This window comes from Pelobates fuscus, chromosome 1 (genome assembly GCF_036172605.1).
Source record: "Pelobates fuscus isolate aPelFus1 chromosome 1, aPelFus1.pri, whole genome shotgun sequence".
Lineage (NCBI taxonomy): Eukaryota > Metazoa > Chordata > Amphibia > Anura > Pelobatidae > Pelobates > Pelobates fuscus.
The window spans coordinates 14,200,659-14,214,189 of NC_086317.1; the positions used below are offsets into that span (position 1 = coordinate 14,200,659).

The 13,531-nt window shown below is 39.8% G+C and overlaps 1 protein-coding gene across 3 annotated transcripts in view; it reads left to right on the forward strand.

Annotated features, from left to right (window-relative positions):
• The window catches only part of SIDT1 (SID1 transmembrane family member 1), a 217,480-nt gene that overhangs the window by 178,778 nt on the left and 25,171 nt on the right, over window positions 1-13,531 (forward strand). For 2 of the 3 annotated variants that reach the window (XM_063446333.1, XM_063446326.1), the window contains exons 14-21: window positions 445-518; window positions 2,196-2,262; window positions 3,430-3,503; window positions 5,129-5,252; window positions 6,672-6,789; window positions 7,194-7,330; window positions 7,554-7,662; window positions 10,170-10,184. In XM_063446333.1, coding sequence (XP_063302403.1) covers window positions 445-518; window positions 2,196-2,262; window positions 3,430-3,503; window positions 5,129-5,252; window positions 6,672-6,789; window positions 7,194-7,330; window positions 7,554-7,662; window positions 10,170-10,184 — 718 coding nt within the window. The remainder of the gene's footprint in view (window positions 1-444; window positions 519-2,195; window positions 2,263-3,429; window positions 3,504-5,128; window positions 5,253-6,671; window positions 6,790-7,193; window positions 7,331-7,553; window positions 7,663-10,169; window positions 10,185-13,531) is intronic. The other variant, XM_063446335.1, reaches the window with a different exon arrangement.

A 13,531-nucleotide genomic window follows, 5' to 3' on the forward strand; every position in this document is an offset into this window, starting at 1 on the left:
ACCGAGAGCTTGCATGTTGTCTCTCTCTCTCTCCACGTCAATGTGTGCCCTGGCTGTGCCTCCATTGAACCAGATTGTCATGTTATTTGCTATTTGTATTTTAATGTCAATTTTAACCAAAAAAATCATCATTCCCTGAGAAAATGTTAATACAAATTGGAGGTGATTTTCAATGTTCTTCATTGGTGTGAAAGTGGCAATTCTTTTTACAGAAAAGCTACTTTTAAAATGTGGAGTATAATGGTAGGTTTGGCACATTTGGCATATTTACAATACATTGGACATTATTCATTACTTCCCTAACCCTTAGCGTTCCAGAAATACACCCAATGCATTGTTAAGTTTAATTAGAATGGTTAGCAGTGGTCTTCATTGTAAGCCTGCACTTCGAAATTAAATAGTAAGAATTCACGTATATATATCACATTTATTTCTGTGTCATAGAGCTTCCTGTACGTATCAGATCTCTCGGTAAAGGATAAGCGAGTCGTCAGTAAAAAATACAAGATTTATTTCTGGTGAGTATCATGTATTCTGGCAGTTCAAGTAGAGGACTGGCTGGAGTTAAAGCCTCTTTGACCATAATGGTGGTTTCTTCGTCACTGCTCTGTGCAACTGCCAACCTCACTCATTGTGTGAGTTTCCAGACCAAGTTCCCCTCTACAGTGAGTGTCTGTAAAGCTGGGAGTGAGTAATGACTTTATCCTCTGTCAGTGTACCTCCCCACTGAGTACACTGACAGTAAATACCAGTAATCCTCAATCCCAGTGAGTACACTGACAGTGGATACCAGTAAACCTCAATCCCAGTGAGTACACTGACAGTAAATACCAGTAAACCTCAATCCCAGTAAGTACACTGACAGTGGATACCAGTAAACCTCAATCCCAGTGAGTACACTGACAGTGGATACCAGTAAACCTCAATCCCTGTGAGTACACTGACAGTGGATACCAGTAAACCTCAATCCCTGTGAGTACACTGACAGTGGATACCAGTAAACCTCAATCCCTGTGAGTACACTGACAGTGGATACCAGTAAACCTCAATCCCAGTGAGTACACTGACAGTAAATACCAGTAAACCTCAATCCCAGTAAGTACACTGACAGTGGATACCAGTAAACCTCAATCCCAGTGAGTACACTGACAGTGGATACCAGTAAACCTCAATCCCTGTGAGTACCCTGACAGTGGATACCAGTAAACCTCAATCCCAGTAAGTACACTGACAGTGGATACCAGTAAACCTCAATCCCAGTGAGTACACTGACAGTGGATACCAGTAAACCTCAATCCCAGTGAGTACACTGACAGTGGATACCAGTAAACCTCAATCCCAGTGAGTACACTGACAGTGGATACCAGTAAACCTCAATCCCAGTGAGTACACTGACAGTGGATACCAGTAAACCTCAATCCCAGTGAGTACACTGACAGTGGATACCAGTAAACCTCAATCCCAGTGAGTACACTGACAGTGGATACCAGTAAAGCTCAATCCCAGTGAGTACACTGACAGTAAATACCAGTAAACCTCAATCCCAGTGAGTACACTGACAGTAAATACCAGTAAACCTCAATCCCAGTGAGTACACTGACAGTAAATACCAGTAAACCTCAATCCCAGTGAGTACACTGACAGTAAATACCAGTAAACCTCAATCCCAGTGAGTACACTGACAGTAAATACCAGTAAACCTCAATCCCAGTGAGTACACTGACAGTAAATACCAGTAAACCTCAATCCCAGTGAGTACACTGACAGTGGAAACATAGAAACATAGAATCATAGAATGTGACGGCAGATAAGAGCCATTCGGCCCATCTAGTCTGCCCAGTTTTCTAAATACTTTCATTAGTCCCTGGCCTTATCTTATAGTTAGGATAGCTTTATGCCTATCCCACGCATGCTTAAACTCCCTCACTGTGTTAACCTCTACCACTTCAGATGGAAGGCTATTCCATGCATCCACTACCCTCTCAGTAAAGTAATACTTCCTGATATTATTTTTAAACCTTTGTCCCTCTAATTTAAGACTATGTCCTCTTGTTGTGGTAGTTTTTCTTCTTTTAAATATAGTCTCCTCCTTTACTGTGTTGATTCCCTTTATGTATTTAAATGTTTAGCTATACATGTTAAGTTCCTTTAACCAATAGATAATGTTCTCTGATCCTTTTCTTTTCTTCCCCCAGGAATATCATTACCATCGCTGTGTTTTACGCTTTACCCGTCATCCAGCTGGTTATCACCTATCAGACGGTAAGTCGTGATAATAATAATATTCAGCTATCAGACAACAGACAGTTTTCAAAGAATTGGCCCAAATTATTATTTTTACGGCAGTTAAGGGAGTTGCCCTTGAATATCAACTGAAATTCCAAATAAATAAATACTAGACTTATCAAAAAGACCAAATGTACACACCCGGAAAAATCAATCTTCCAAGATTTACCTGTAGAATCGTATTCATTGAATATTTCCAGGATGGTCAATTTGTTCGGTTGTAGATTATAAAGGGGTCTGATCGGACAAAACGTTTGCACAAAATATAATGGATGCATTTATCATATTTTCAGATTCCACAAGTAGCAATCAGGCACAATGCTAAATAAAAACCCTGTAAAGATTAATGGGATATTAACGATTGTCCCCTTGGTAATTATAGTGTCGCCCCTTTAATTACAGCGCTACGGGAATGTCCAGATAATAAAGGCAGAGAACCAGTTTCAGAATAATTTATGATTTCATTCCTGAGCTTTTTGACTCACTTTTGTTTTGGGATAAGTTGCTGTGAATATAGTGTATGTCAGGCCAGTCCCTGGATTGAACCTAATTGAGACTAAATTGTTTGTAAATCCGGCCTTTAGTGAATTAGAAGGAAATATAAGCTGATTGTACCCTTTCTGGATCAAAATTTTCATTTGCAACATTAGTAAAATAATAAAGTTAATACAGTGCATTTTATAACAAATAATATATTGTTTAACATTGGTTGACTTAATAATTTGGGTAAAACAATAACATGCCTCTTTCCTCTAAAAATATTCCTTAAAAGGAACTTAAACACAAAAGTTTAACTTCCAAATGGTTAATTTCCGGACATATTTGGTGTAATTTATCATCGCTATTTTATTGTATGCTGAGTTATTCCACTGATTTAGAGAAACACCGTTGGTTTAATAAGACCATGCATCTCCCATTTCACTCCAAATGGGATAATATATATGTTGCTATTACTGGCTATTTTCATATCATTTTAATTGGAAAACATTGAATGAACAGGGCCTGCTTGATTCCAGTGATATCAGTTGAGAAACCCAATAAGGTTGTGACCTTTTCTTGTTATGGTTCAAACCAGAGATTTCTTATCCCAGAATTAGAATTATTATTATCTCTGTAAATACCATGTGATCCTTCCTCCACCAGGTGGTAAATGTCACCGGGAATCAAGACATCTGTTTTTATAATTTCCTCTGTGCGCACCCACTTGGTGTTCTTAGGTAAGTGTCCCGAGACTATGGCTTGTTAATGTTACAGTATTTAGAATGAATAACATTAAAAGTATTTTTTTATTTATAAAATATTTTACCAGGAAAGATACATTGAGATTTCTCTTGTTTTCAAGTATGTCCTGGGTCCACAAAACATTGCATTGATACAATAGGGTACAATAAAATACAAAAACAATATTAATACACAATATATCCAAAAAATTACACCTATATGACTGTCTGTCTGTCTGTCTGTCTGTCTGTCATTAGTTGCCCTGTCGCTTAATTTGAGAGAAATGTTACCATAGGCACTGCTGGAGGTAGGGAGGTCGTGGGCTCAATAGTAGACATGCCTTTCTTCTATTATATCAGGATGGAGTTCATCGATAGTTAGTATAACATATATATTATACTGACAGGAAGGCGTAGATGTCCCATAGCACTGTGGGTTGTGTTAATTGGTTTATACTAACAATCAATGTAGAAATAAAAAGATTAAAAAAGGGCTGCACCAATAGACATTATATAAAAAAATAAATCGATATTTGGAACAAACAAGAAACAAGTCAATGTGATAGTAGATATTATAGTCTTTAGTACAGCAAGGACTTTTCTTTGGGTAGGGCAACTGTCTTTATTTCCTTGTTTATGTATATAGAAAGACAAAAGCAGAAAAAGTAGAAATAGTGTAATACGTCAAATCTAGTTATGTAATAAAAAATAACCGTATCACACTCACATTTTATAGAGCCTTATTCAGCTCTAGCGTGTATAGCGTGCGGTGGTATAATCTTAAATCTTAAAAGTGGGGATTATAACACCACACGCTATACACGCTAGAGCTGTCTATCGCTCCATAAAATGTGAGTGTGATACGGTCATTTTTTATTAAATAAGTAGATTTGACGTATTACACTATTTCCACCCTTTCTGCTTTTGTCTTTCTATATACATAAACAAGAAAATAAAGACAGCTGCCCTACCCAAAGAAAAGTCCTTGCTGTACTAAAGACTAAAACGTCTACATTGACTCCAAATATCTGTTTATTTTTTTTATATATTGTCTATTGGCGTTAGCCCTTTTTTTATCTTTTTATTTCTGTATATTCTCTAAAAGGGTTTAGAAGGGATTCCCCTTTTTATGGTTGCAGCCCTTTTCTGTTGATTAGCGCTGAACCATTTTTTTTGTATTCTACCAATCAATGTGCTCTCCCCCTGCAGGCAGACACTCTTTCTCTTCCGATACATTGTACACACTCTTACACTGATAGCTGTGCATTCTCCATCTACCACCAGTAAGGAGATAAATATGAAATCTGATGAAATAAAATACAAATATGTTTTACATCATTGCTGATGATACCAAATAGGATTTGCTCATTCAATTAAAATAACCGTATTTCAACCATATTTCCTTTTCTTTAGTAAATAGGAGAATTGCAAACTTGGTTGTAATTCAGTTATTACAAGTGATTGTACTGATCCAGACTGCATTCAGATTTTAGTAAATAACTCACTTGGAGAACTGGTCCATTTCAACTATTTTGGTCTAAAATATTAAAATCCTTTTTTAATTACAACATTGTGCTACCCCTAATCTAATAATTCTGTTCATTTCTCCCGTCCCTATGTAGCGCTTTTAACAATGTCATGAGTAACATGGGACACGTCCTGCTTGGATTTCTCTTCCTGCTCATCGTGCTACGCCGGGACCTCCTACATCGCAACCTGGTGGAGTCAAAGGACATCTATGCTATGGTATAGACCAGGAGCGGTCCTGATTATTTTACTCTCATATGTGTATTTATTGCTCACAGACATTTTTTGACATTGTATCTTTTTCTGATTGGCTGATATCACCAGGTTCCAATCAGAACGCAGTAAAATTATTTGTTTTTTTTTTCAGCAGCTCAATGCTGCCATTTTACCCAAAAAACAAAAGGCTTATCAAAGCAGTAAAACCAGGATGAGGAACGTTTTTAAACAGGACGTTGCTTATCTCACCAGACCATTAATTCTTTAAGTTAATACTCAGGTTGATTTTTGAAACGCCCAGATAAATGCTGTGACCTTTGCTGGCTATTTTCATTACTGTGGAATAAAAGTCCTGCGTATCCGGTAACTGTGTCTGATCAACCGAGAGGTTATTTTTAAGCGAATGCTGAACACGTCAGTAGTACTAATCCTTTTCTTTCTGTTGTCCCTCCTCTGATTATTTTTCTAACGTAGAAACCTTAAAGAAATGATAGAGGCTGAATTGTCATTTGACATTTAGAAAGTGAGCCGGAATATAATTCTTATTTATTAGCTGTAATGCCAAATGAGAATGTGGTCTTTTTACAGTGAGAAAAAAATATATATATCATTTCTAGGACTCCAAAGGTGTTTCATTTTTTTCTTTTATTTCCAAAGCAAACTCTGGGAAATGACCTTTATTTAAGTATAAATACACCCACATCTTGGTCTGTCCGTTACCAGGTTCTACGCAAAGCATGATGGCGATTAAATCAGCCAGCCTTTCCATCACAGACAGGAGATTCCTTTTTTATTTGAAATTTAATTCAAACAATGACTTGGATGAAATACATGTGCAGATAACACTAAACTCACTGCTAGGGGTTTGTTCACTGGACTGTGAATTGTAAAACATATTGCAACACATAATTTGTGAGGACAGCTGATCTGGAGAATTTTTCCAAACGAGCTATTTTGACTAAAATGTTTAATGCAGGTTCCGGTTTGTTACAGATTAAAACCCCATGTGTTTGCCAGATCCACCACGTATTCCTGGACACACATCACTTCTGCTTATTGATGGACAGGGCATGCATGCGCTGCCCTGCTGTAGGAAGCATTGGTGTGCTGTGGGAAGGAGATCAATTTATAAAACACGGTGTAATCCACACAGACAGTGCATTAATTGGTTTACTTATTTCACCATTACCGCACTGGACTGCTATATAGAGAAATGATGGTTGTCCAGGAAACACGGCGAATCTGGAATGCATACGCTAGAACCAGAGTTACATATTCCTTTCATTATCCATACATTGACTGGAGTTGAGTTATTGTGGACGCAGAAGATGCCCAAAGTGGTTGGTCACTCTTTGTCCTCCGTTTATTATCATGAACCCGGGAGATGTCTAAGGTCGTCACCTGTTGCCCTCCTTCTTGCAGGAATATGGAATCCCCAAACATTTTGGACTTTTCTACACGATGGGAATCGCTCTCACCATGGAGGGGGTCTTGAGTGCTTGTTACCACGTCTGCCCCAATTACTCCAACTTCCAGTTTGGTAAGGAGAAGATAGAGGTTCCTCACTTGTCAATATTCTCTTTAATCACTCTAAAATAATACAACAAGGCAGACATATCCTCGGAGATAGAACAAGTGGCAAAGGACTGAGGTATTAGTGGAGTTTGGCAGAACCGAGACATGCTGATAAAGACGAAGAACTTAGGGTTAAATGATTTGTACTGACGTGCACTACAAAGGAGACAGACCTGGAGAATAAAGAGCAGATAGAGAATAAAGGTCTAAAAGTGGAACAATCAGCAGCTTTGGTTTCCATGACAGTAGAAATGCCCTTTATCTACCTTTTTCAGGGTAGTTGTGCAATGCCAAGGATGCCAGGCTGCAAACAGAGAGCAGAAACAGGTTGGCACTTGGCAGTCATTCCTGTTTATTTTCTTTTCACAGACACCTCCTTCATGTACATGATTGCTGGGCTGTGCATGCTGAAGTTGTACCAGACCCGTCACCCCGACATCAATGCAAGCGCCTATGCAGCCTACGCCTCTTTCGCCCTTGTTATATTCCTGGCGGTCCTCGGTGTGGTGAGTAACTTTAACACCAGGGCAGAAAAAAACATTATTTACAACATTTATACTGAGCCACGAAAATATTATATGGAGAAAGCAGGAAAAAGAAAGTCTGTGGAAACACACAATTTGTTTGTTGAGGGAACAGAAGGGAATGGTTTGTTTCGTATTCTAACAGATATTTTGTGAGCTAATTTACACTTCCAGCCTCTCTCATTCTCAATCCTTTACTATCCAGGTTTTTGGAAAAGACCACGTCTGGTTTTGGATCATCTTCTCCATCATCCATGTGATGGGCTCGCTCGCCCTCAGCACTCACATCTACTATATGGGTCGTTTCAAGATCGGTAAGATCAGTCTGGAAAAATCATATTTTCTTGGGAGTTTATCTGGAATCGCCAAACCTGTGTGGTCATTTTTGGCCAAAACAACCATTTAGAAAATTTTGTTATTACTCCATTCTCCACACTCTGCATGCTCTAATTGCAGAAGCAGCGCAGGCCTCCAAACCGTCCCAGTTTCAGTGGGAGAGTACTAATTTCAGGGTCCTGTCCTGGCTTTGTTCCTGGTGTCCAGTTTGTCGGAGACACAAGTGAACTGTGCCCAGAAAGTGTAATGGGAGCGCCTCATTAGACACACTCAGGGAACCAAGACTCTGCAGATAGCTGACCTGTTTGCCATGAATTCACGCTAGACTGGCCTGCACCCTTTGGGCAGCACCGGTGATGTGACTCTCATCACCGGCCCACTCTCTTTTACCCCTCCCACCAGTGACCCACACAAGATGCCAATGTTGAGCGTATGACAGTGACACACCCTGTTAATACATATATACACACTGACATACACATATACACACTAACACACACTGACACACACATATACATACTAACACACATATTGACACACACATATACACACTAACACATACAGATACACATATACACACTGGCACACACATATACATACTGACACACACAGATACACACAATTATAGCACAGAAAACCTGTGCTAGAGCATCGCTGGACGTCCTCACACTGTGTGAGGACCTCCAGCGTCGCTCAATTCCCCACAGGAAAGCACTGAAAAGCATTTTCAATGCTTTCCTATTGAGAACTCTAATGAGCATGCGTGGCATTGCCGCACATGCGCATTAGGTCTCCCGGGCCGGCGGGCAGGATCAGTCTCGCCAACCGGCCGACGTAATGAAGAGGAGGAGCGGCAGCGGAGGAAGAAGCAGCGACGTGGGACATGTCGCTGCCTCTGGTAAGTAACTGAGGGAGAGGGGACCTGCAGTGCAAGGAAAACGGATTGTTTTCCTGGCACTGGAGAGTCCCTTTAAGCTGCAACGAGACCCATTTCCCCCCCAGTAACTGGACAAGACCTAGTTCTAGAGGTACAACACAATTTTATTGGCCACAAATGGCTTTTATGCATAGCCCGTGCAAGGGGTGGATCACACACACATAGAAAGACACATTCCACAATCCTCCCCCTCACCGAGGTCCCAGCACAGGAAGGGACTCCGTTCTCTTTGTCCCCAGAGCCCGTTACTAAATCTCTGGGTTTCCCCACGCCAACCGCCAGGAATCTTCTTCCCAAGAGTCTAGGCACGTGAAAAAGGGACAGTCCATTTGTCTCCCAGGCACAGAAAAGCCCGCCCGCGGGAAAAGAGCTGGTCTCTTTGTCCATCAAGCTCATGAGAGCTCGCTAGTGCCTCAGAAGTGCCCACACCAATCTCAGGGATCCTCGCCTTGGTCCCTCGACCAGCTAGTCTCTGTTCGCGAGGTCCTGGTGTGAAACCAAGACAAGGGAAGAGTCTCCTTTTGGGTATGAATGCTCCCCCGGGAAACGAACGAGTCTGGAAACAATCCACGAACGCTCCTCTTGGCTGGCGTCCGTCTGTACGCATGGCGGCTGCCATGGGGAGTGCGCATTAATTGTTTCCCTTGCGGTTTGCAGTTTGATTTTTATGTTGTGAGGTGTGAAGGTTCTAAACTAACATTCTAAATGTGGGGATGGTCCCCGTTCGGGAGGCGAATTAATTCCATCATGGAGGTACTCTCCAATGGGGAGCGGGCATAATATACGAAAGGATGGAGAGAACAAACATAATATAAGGAAGGGCAATTCACGGACAGGCAGCGGTCCCGTCACAATACGCACTAACACATACAGATACACACACACATATACACACTGACACACAAATACTGACATACACACCGACTCAGAAATTAAATATTTTATTCACACTCTCGTTTGGATACTTTTTGTGTGCAGGAGGGTGGTTTCTCTGAGGTCTTGTGGACGCAGGATGGGGTGAGTTGGTGGTGTCCTTCTCACCCCCGTGAAATTACATTATTTATTACATTGCTTCCTCCCAGAGCAGCGTAGTCGCACAGGGAACAGTCAGGGTCAAGGTGTTCAATCTGTCAGGGGCCCAGCACGGTGTGGGGAGGTACTTCTATATCCTCAACCATGCTACATGACATTCAACTGCCTCATGTGTATGCCAGCCATCAATCAGGCCCGCGACCAGCGTGTAGACTATACTGCCCTGGTGGAGTCCCTGTCTGTGTGATTGGTTACTAATGTATTTCCTCCTGCTGAGACTTTAAAATAATATCAGCAGACAGCGAGCCCAAGAGGCTTCTGGGTAACCAGTAATCTTTTTATTTTATTGTATTAATTGTCTAATGAATGCATGCTCATAGTGAAATCTTTTTGTACCAATTATTTGATTTTGGTACTGAAAAGAATTGTTGTTTTTGAAAGCAGAATGACGTAGATTGTGGTAATGCCAGTCTTACCATGTGCCTCTCTCCCTTCCTCTCTGCTTCCTCATATCAGACGTGTCTAACGCAGGTAATGATTTGTTTCTGTGTGTTTCCTAACTGTGTATCCGCTCGATGAATCCCATATGGAATATTCCGCATGGAAAACACAAACATCAAACAATTTACTAAATACTCGAATCCATGGTTTCTAGTAAGGACACATTAAGGTACCTTCTGGTGTTAAAAGACACAGTGCACAATGCCTTACTAAGCCCGAGTGGAGCATCACATGACAAACTGGATGGGGCTGCATGTGGTCACTAAAATGTAAAAATCACTTTTCCAAGTAGAATAATGGAAGACTACCATATAATCTTTAAAATGAAACTGTCATAATGTTTTTTGTATTTATTATTACTTTAAATGAAACAGTACATGTATTGTAGCTTCTCTGTGCATTATTCTGTAGTAAATACGTATTTGTGAATTTCTGGGCTGTATAGGGGCAGCCATAGTAAAAAAAATTATTTTATTCAAATCACCACTTATCCGAATATGATAAGGTAATAATGTGCTATTGTGTGTTCATGAATTCTGACATAATACAAAACTGAGTGTCATATAGCGTGTTATTATTTACACACCGCATGTCTTATAGCGTGTCATTATATACTCACAGCGTACCATATAGCGTGTCATTATTTACTCACCGCATGTCTTATAGCGTGTCATTATTTACTCACAGCGTACCATATAGCGTGTTTTTATTTACTCACCGCGTACCATATCGCGTGTCATTATTTACTCACAGCGTACCATATAGCGTGTTATTATTTACCCACAGCGTACCTTATAGCGTGTTTATATTTACTCACCGCGTACCATATAGCGTGTCATTATTTACTCACCGCGTACCATATAGCGTGTTTTTATTTACTCACAGCGTACCATATAGCGTGTCATTATTTACTCACAGCGTACCATATAGCGTGTTATTATATACTCGCCGCGTACCATATAGCGTGTCATTATTTACTCAGTGTACCATATAGCGTGTCATTATTTACTCACAGCGTACCATATAGCGTGTTATTATATACTCACCGCGTACCATATAGCGTGTCATTATTTACTCACCGCGTACCATATAGCGTGTCATTATTTACTCACAGCGTACCATATAGCGTGTTATTATATACTCACCGCGTACCATATAGCGTGTTATTATTTACTCACAGCGTACCATATAGCGTGTCATTATTTACTCACAGCGTACCATATAGCGTTTTTATTTTCTCACAGCGTACTATATAGCGTGTTATTATTTACTCACAGCGTACCATATAGCGTGTTATTATTTACTCACAGCGTACCATATAGCGTGTTATTATTTACTCACAGCGTACCATATAGCGTGTTATTATTTACTCACAGCGTACCATATAGCGTGTTATTATATACTTACAGCGTACCATATAGCGTGTTATTATATACGCACAGCGTACCATATAGCGTGTTATTATATACTCACAGCGTACCATATAGCGTGTTATTATTTACTCACATCGTACCATATAGCGTGTTATTATTTACTCACCGCGTACCATATAGCGTGTTATTATATACTCACAGCGTACCATATAGCGTGTTATTATTTACTCACAGCGTACCATATAGCGTGTTATTATTTACTCACCGCGTACCATATAGCATGTTATTATTTACTCACCGCGTACCATATAGCGTGTTATTATTTACTCACCGCGTACCATATAGCGTGTTATTATTTACTCACCGCGTACCATATAGCATGTTATTATTTACTCACAGCGTGCCATATAGCGTGTTATTATATACTCACCGCGTACCATATAGCATGTCATTATTTACTCACAGCGTACCATATAGCGTGTCATTATTTACTCACAGCGTACCATATAGCGTGTTTTTATTTACTCACAGCGTACCATATAGCGTGTCATTATTTACTCACAGCGTACCATATAGCGTGTTATTATTTACTCACCACGTACCATATAGCGTGTCATTATTTACTCACAGCGTACCATATAGCGTGTTATTATTTACTCACAGCGTACCATATAGCGTGTCATTATTTACTCACAGCGTACCATATAGCGTGTTATTATTTACTCACAGCGTACCATATAGCGTGTTATTATATACTCACAGCGTACCATATAGCGTGTTATTATATACTCACAGCGTACCATATAGCGTGTTATTATATACTCACAGCGTACCATATAGCGTGTTATTATTTACTCACCGCGTACCATATAGCGTGTTATTATATACTCACAGCGTACCATATAGTGTGTTATTATATACTCACCGCGTACCATATAGCGTGTCATTATTTACTCACAGCGTACCATATAGATTGTCATTATTTACTCACAGCGTACCATATAGCGTGTTATTATATACTCACAGCGTACCATATAGCGTGTTATTATTTACTCACCGCGTATCATATAGCATGTTATTATTTACTCACAGCGTACCATATAGCGTGTTATTATATACTCACAGCGTACCATATAGCGTGTCATTATTTACTCACAGCGTACCATATAGCGTGTTTTTATTTACTCACCGCGTACCATATAGCATGTTATTATTTACTCACAGCGTGCCATATAGCGTGTTATTATTTACTCACCGCGTACCATATAGCGTGTTATTATATACTCACAGCGTACCATATAGCGTGTCATTATTTACTCACCGCGTACCATATAGCGTGTTATTATTTACTCACAGCGTACCATATAGCGTGTTATTATATACTCACCGCGTACCATATAGCGTGTTATTATTTACTCACCGCGTACCATATAGCGTGTTATTATTTACTCACCGCGTACCATATAGCATGTTATTATTTACTCACAGCGTACCATATAGCGTGTTATTATATACTCACCGCGTACCATATAGCATGTCATTATTTACTCACAGCGTACCATATAGCGTGTCATTATTTACTCACAGCGTACCATATAGCGTGTTTTTATTTACTCACAGCGTACCATATAGCGTGTTATTATTTACTCACCACGTACCATATAGCGTGTCATTATTTACTCACAGTGTACCATATAGCGTGTTATTATTTACTCACAGCGTACCATATAGCGTGTCATTATTTACTCACAGCGTACCATATAGCGTGTTATTATTTACTCACAGCGTACCATATAGCGTGTTATTATATACTCACAGCGTACCATATAGCGTGTTATTATATACTCACAGCGTACCATATAGCGTGTTATTATATACTCACAGCGTACCATATAGCGTGTTATTATATACTCACAGCGTACCATATAGCGTGTTATTATTTACTCACCGCGTACCATATAGCGTGTTATTATATACTCACAGCGTACCATATAGTGTGTTATT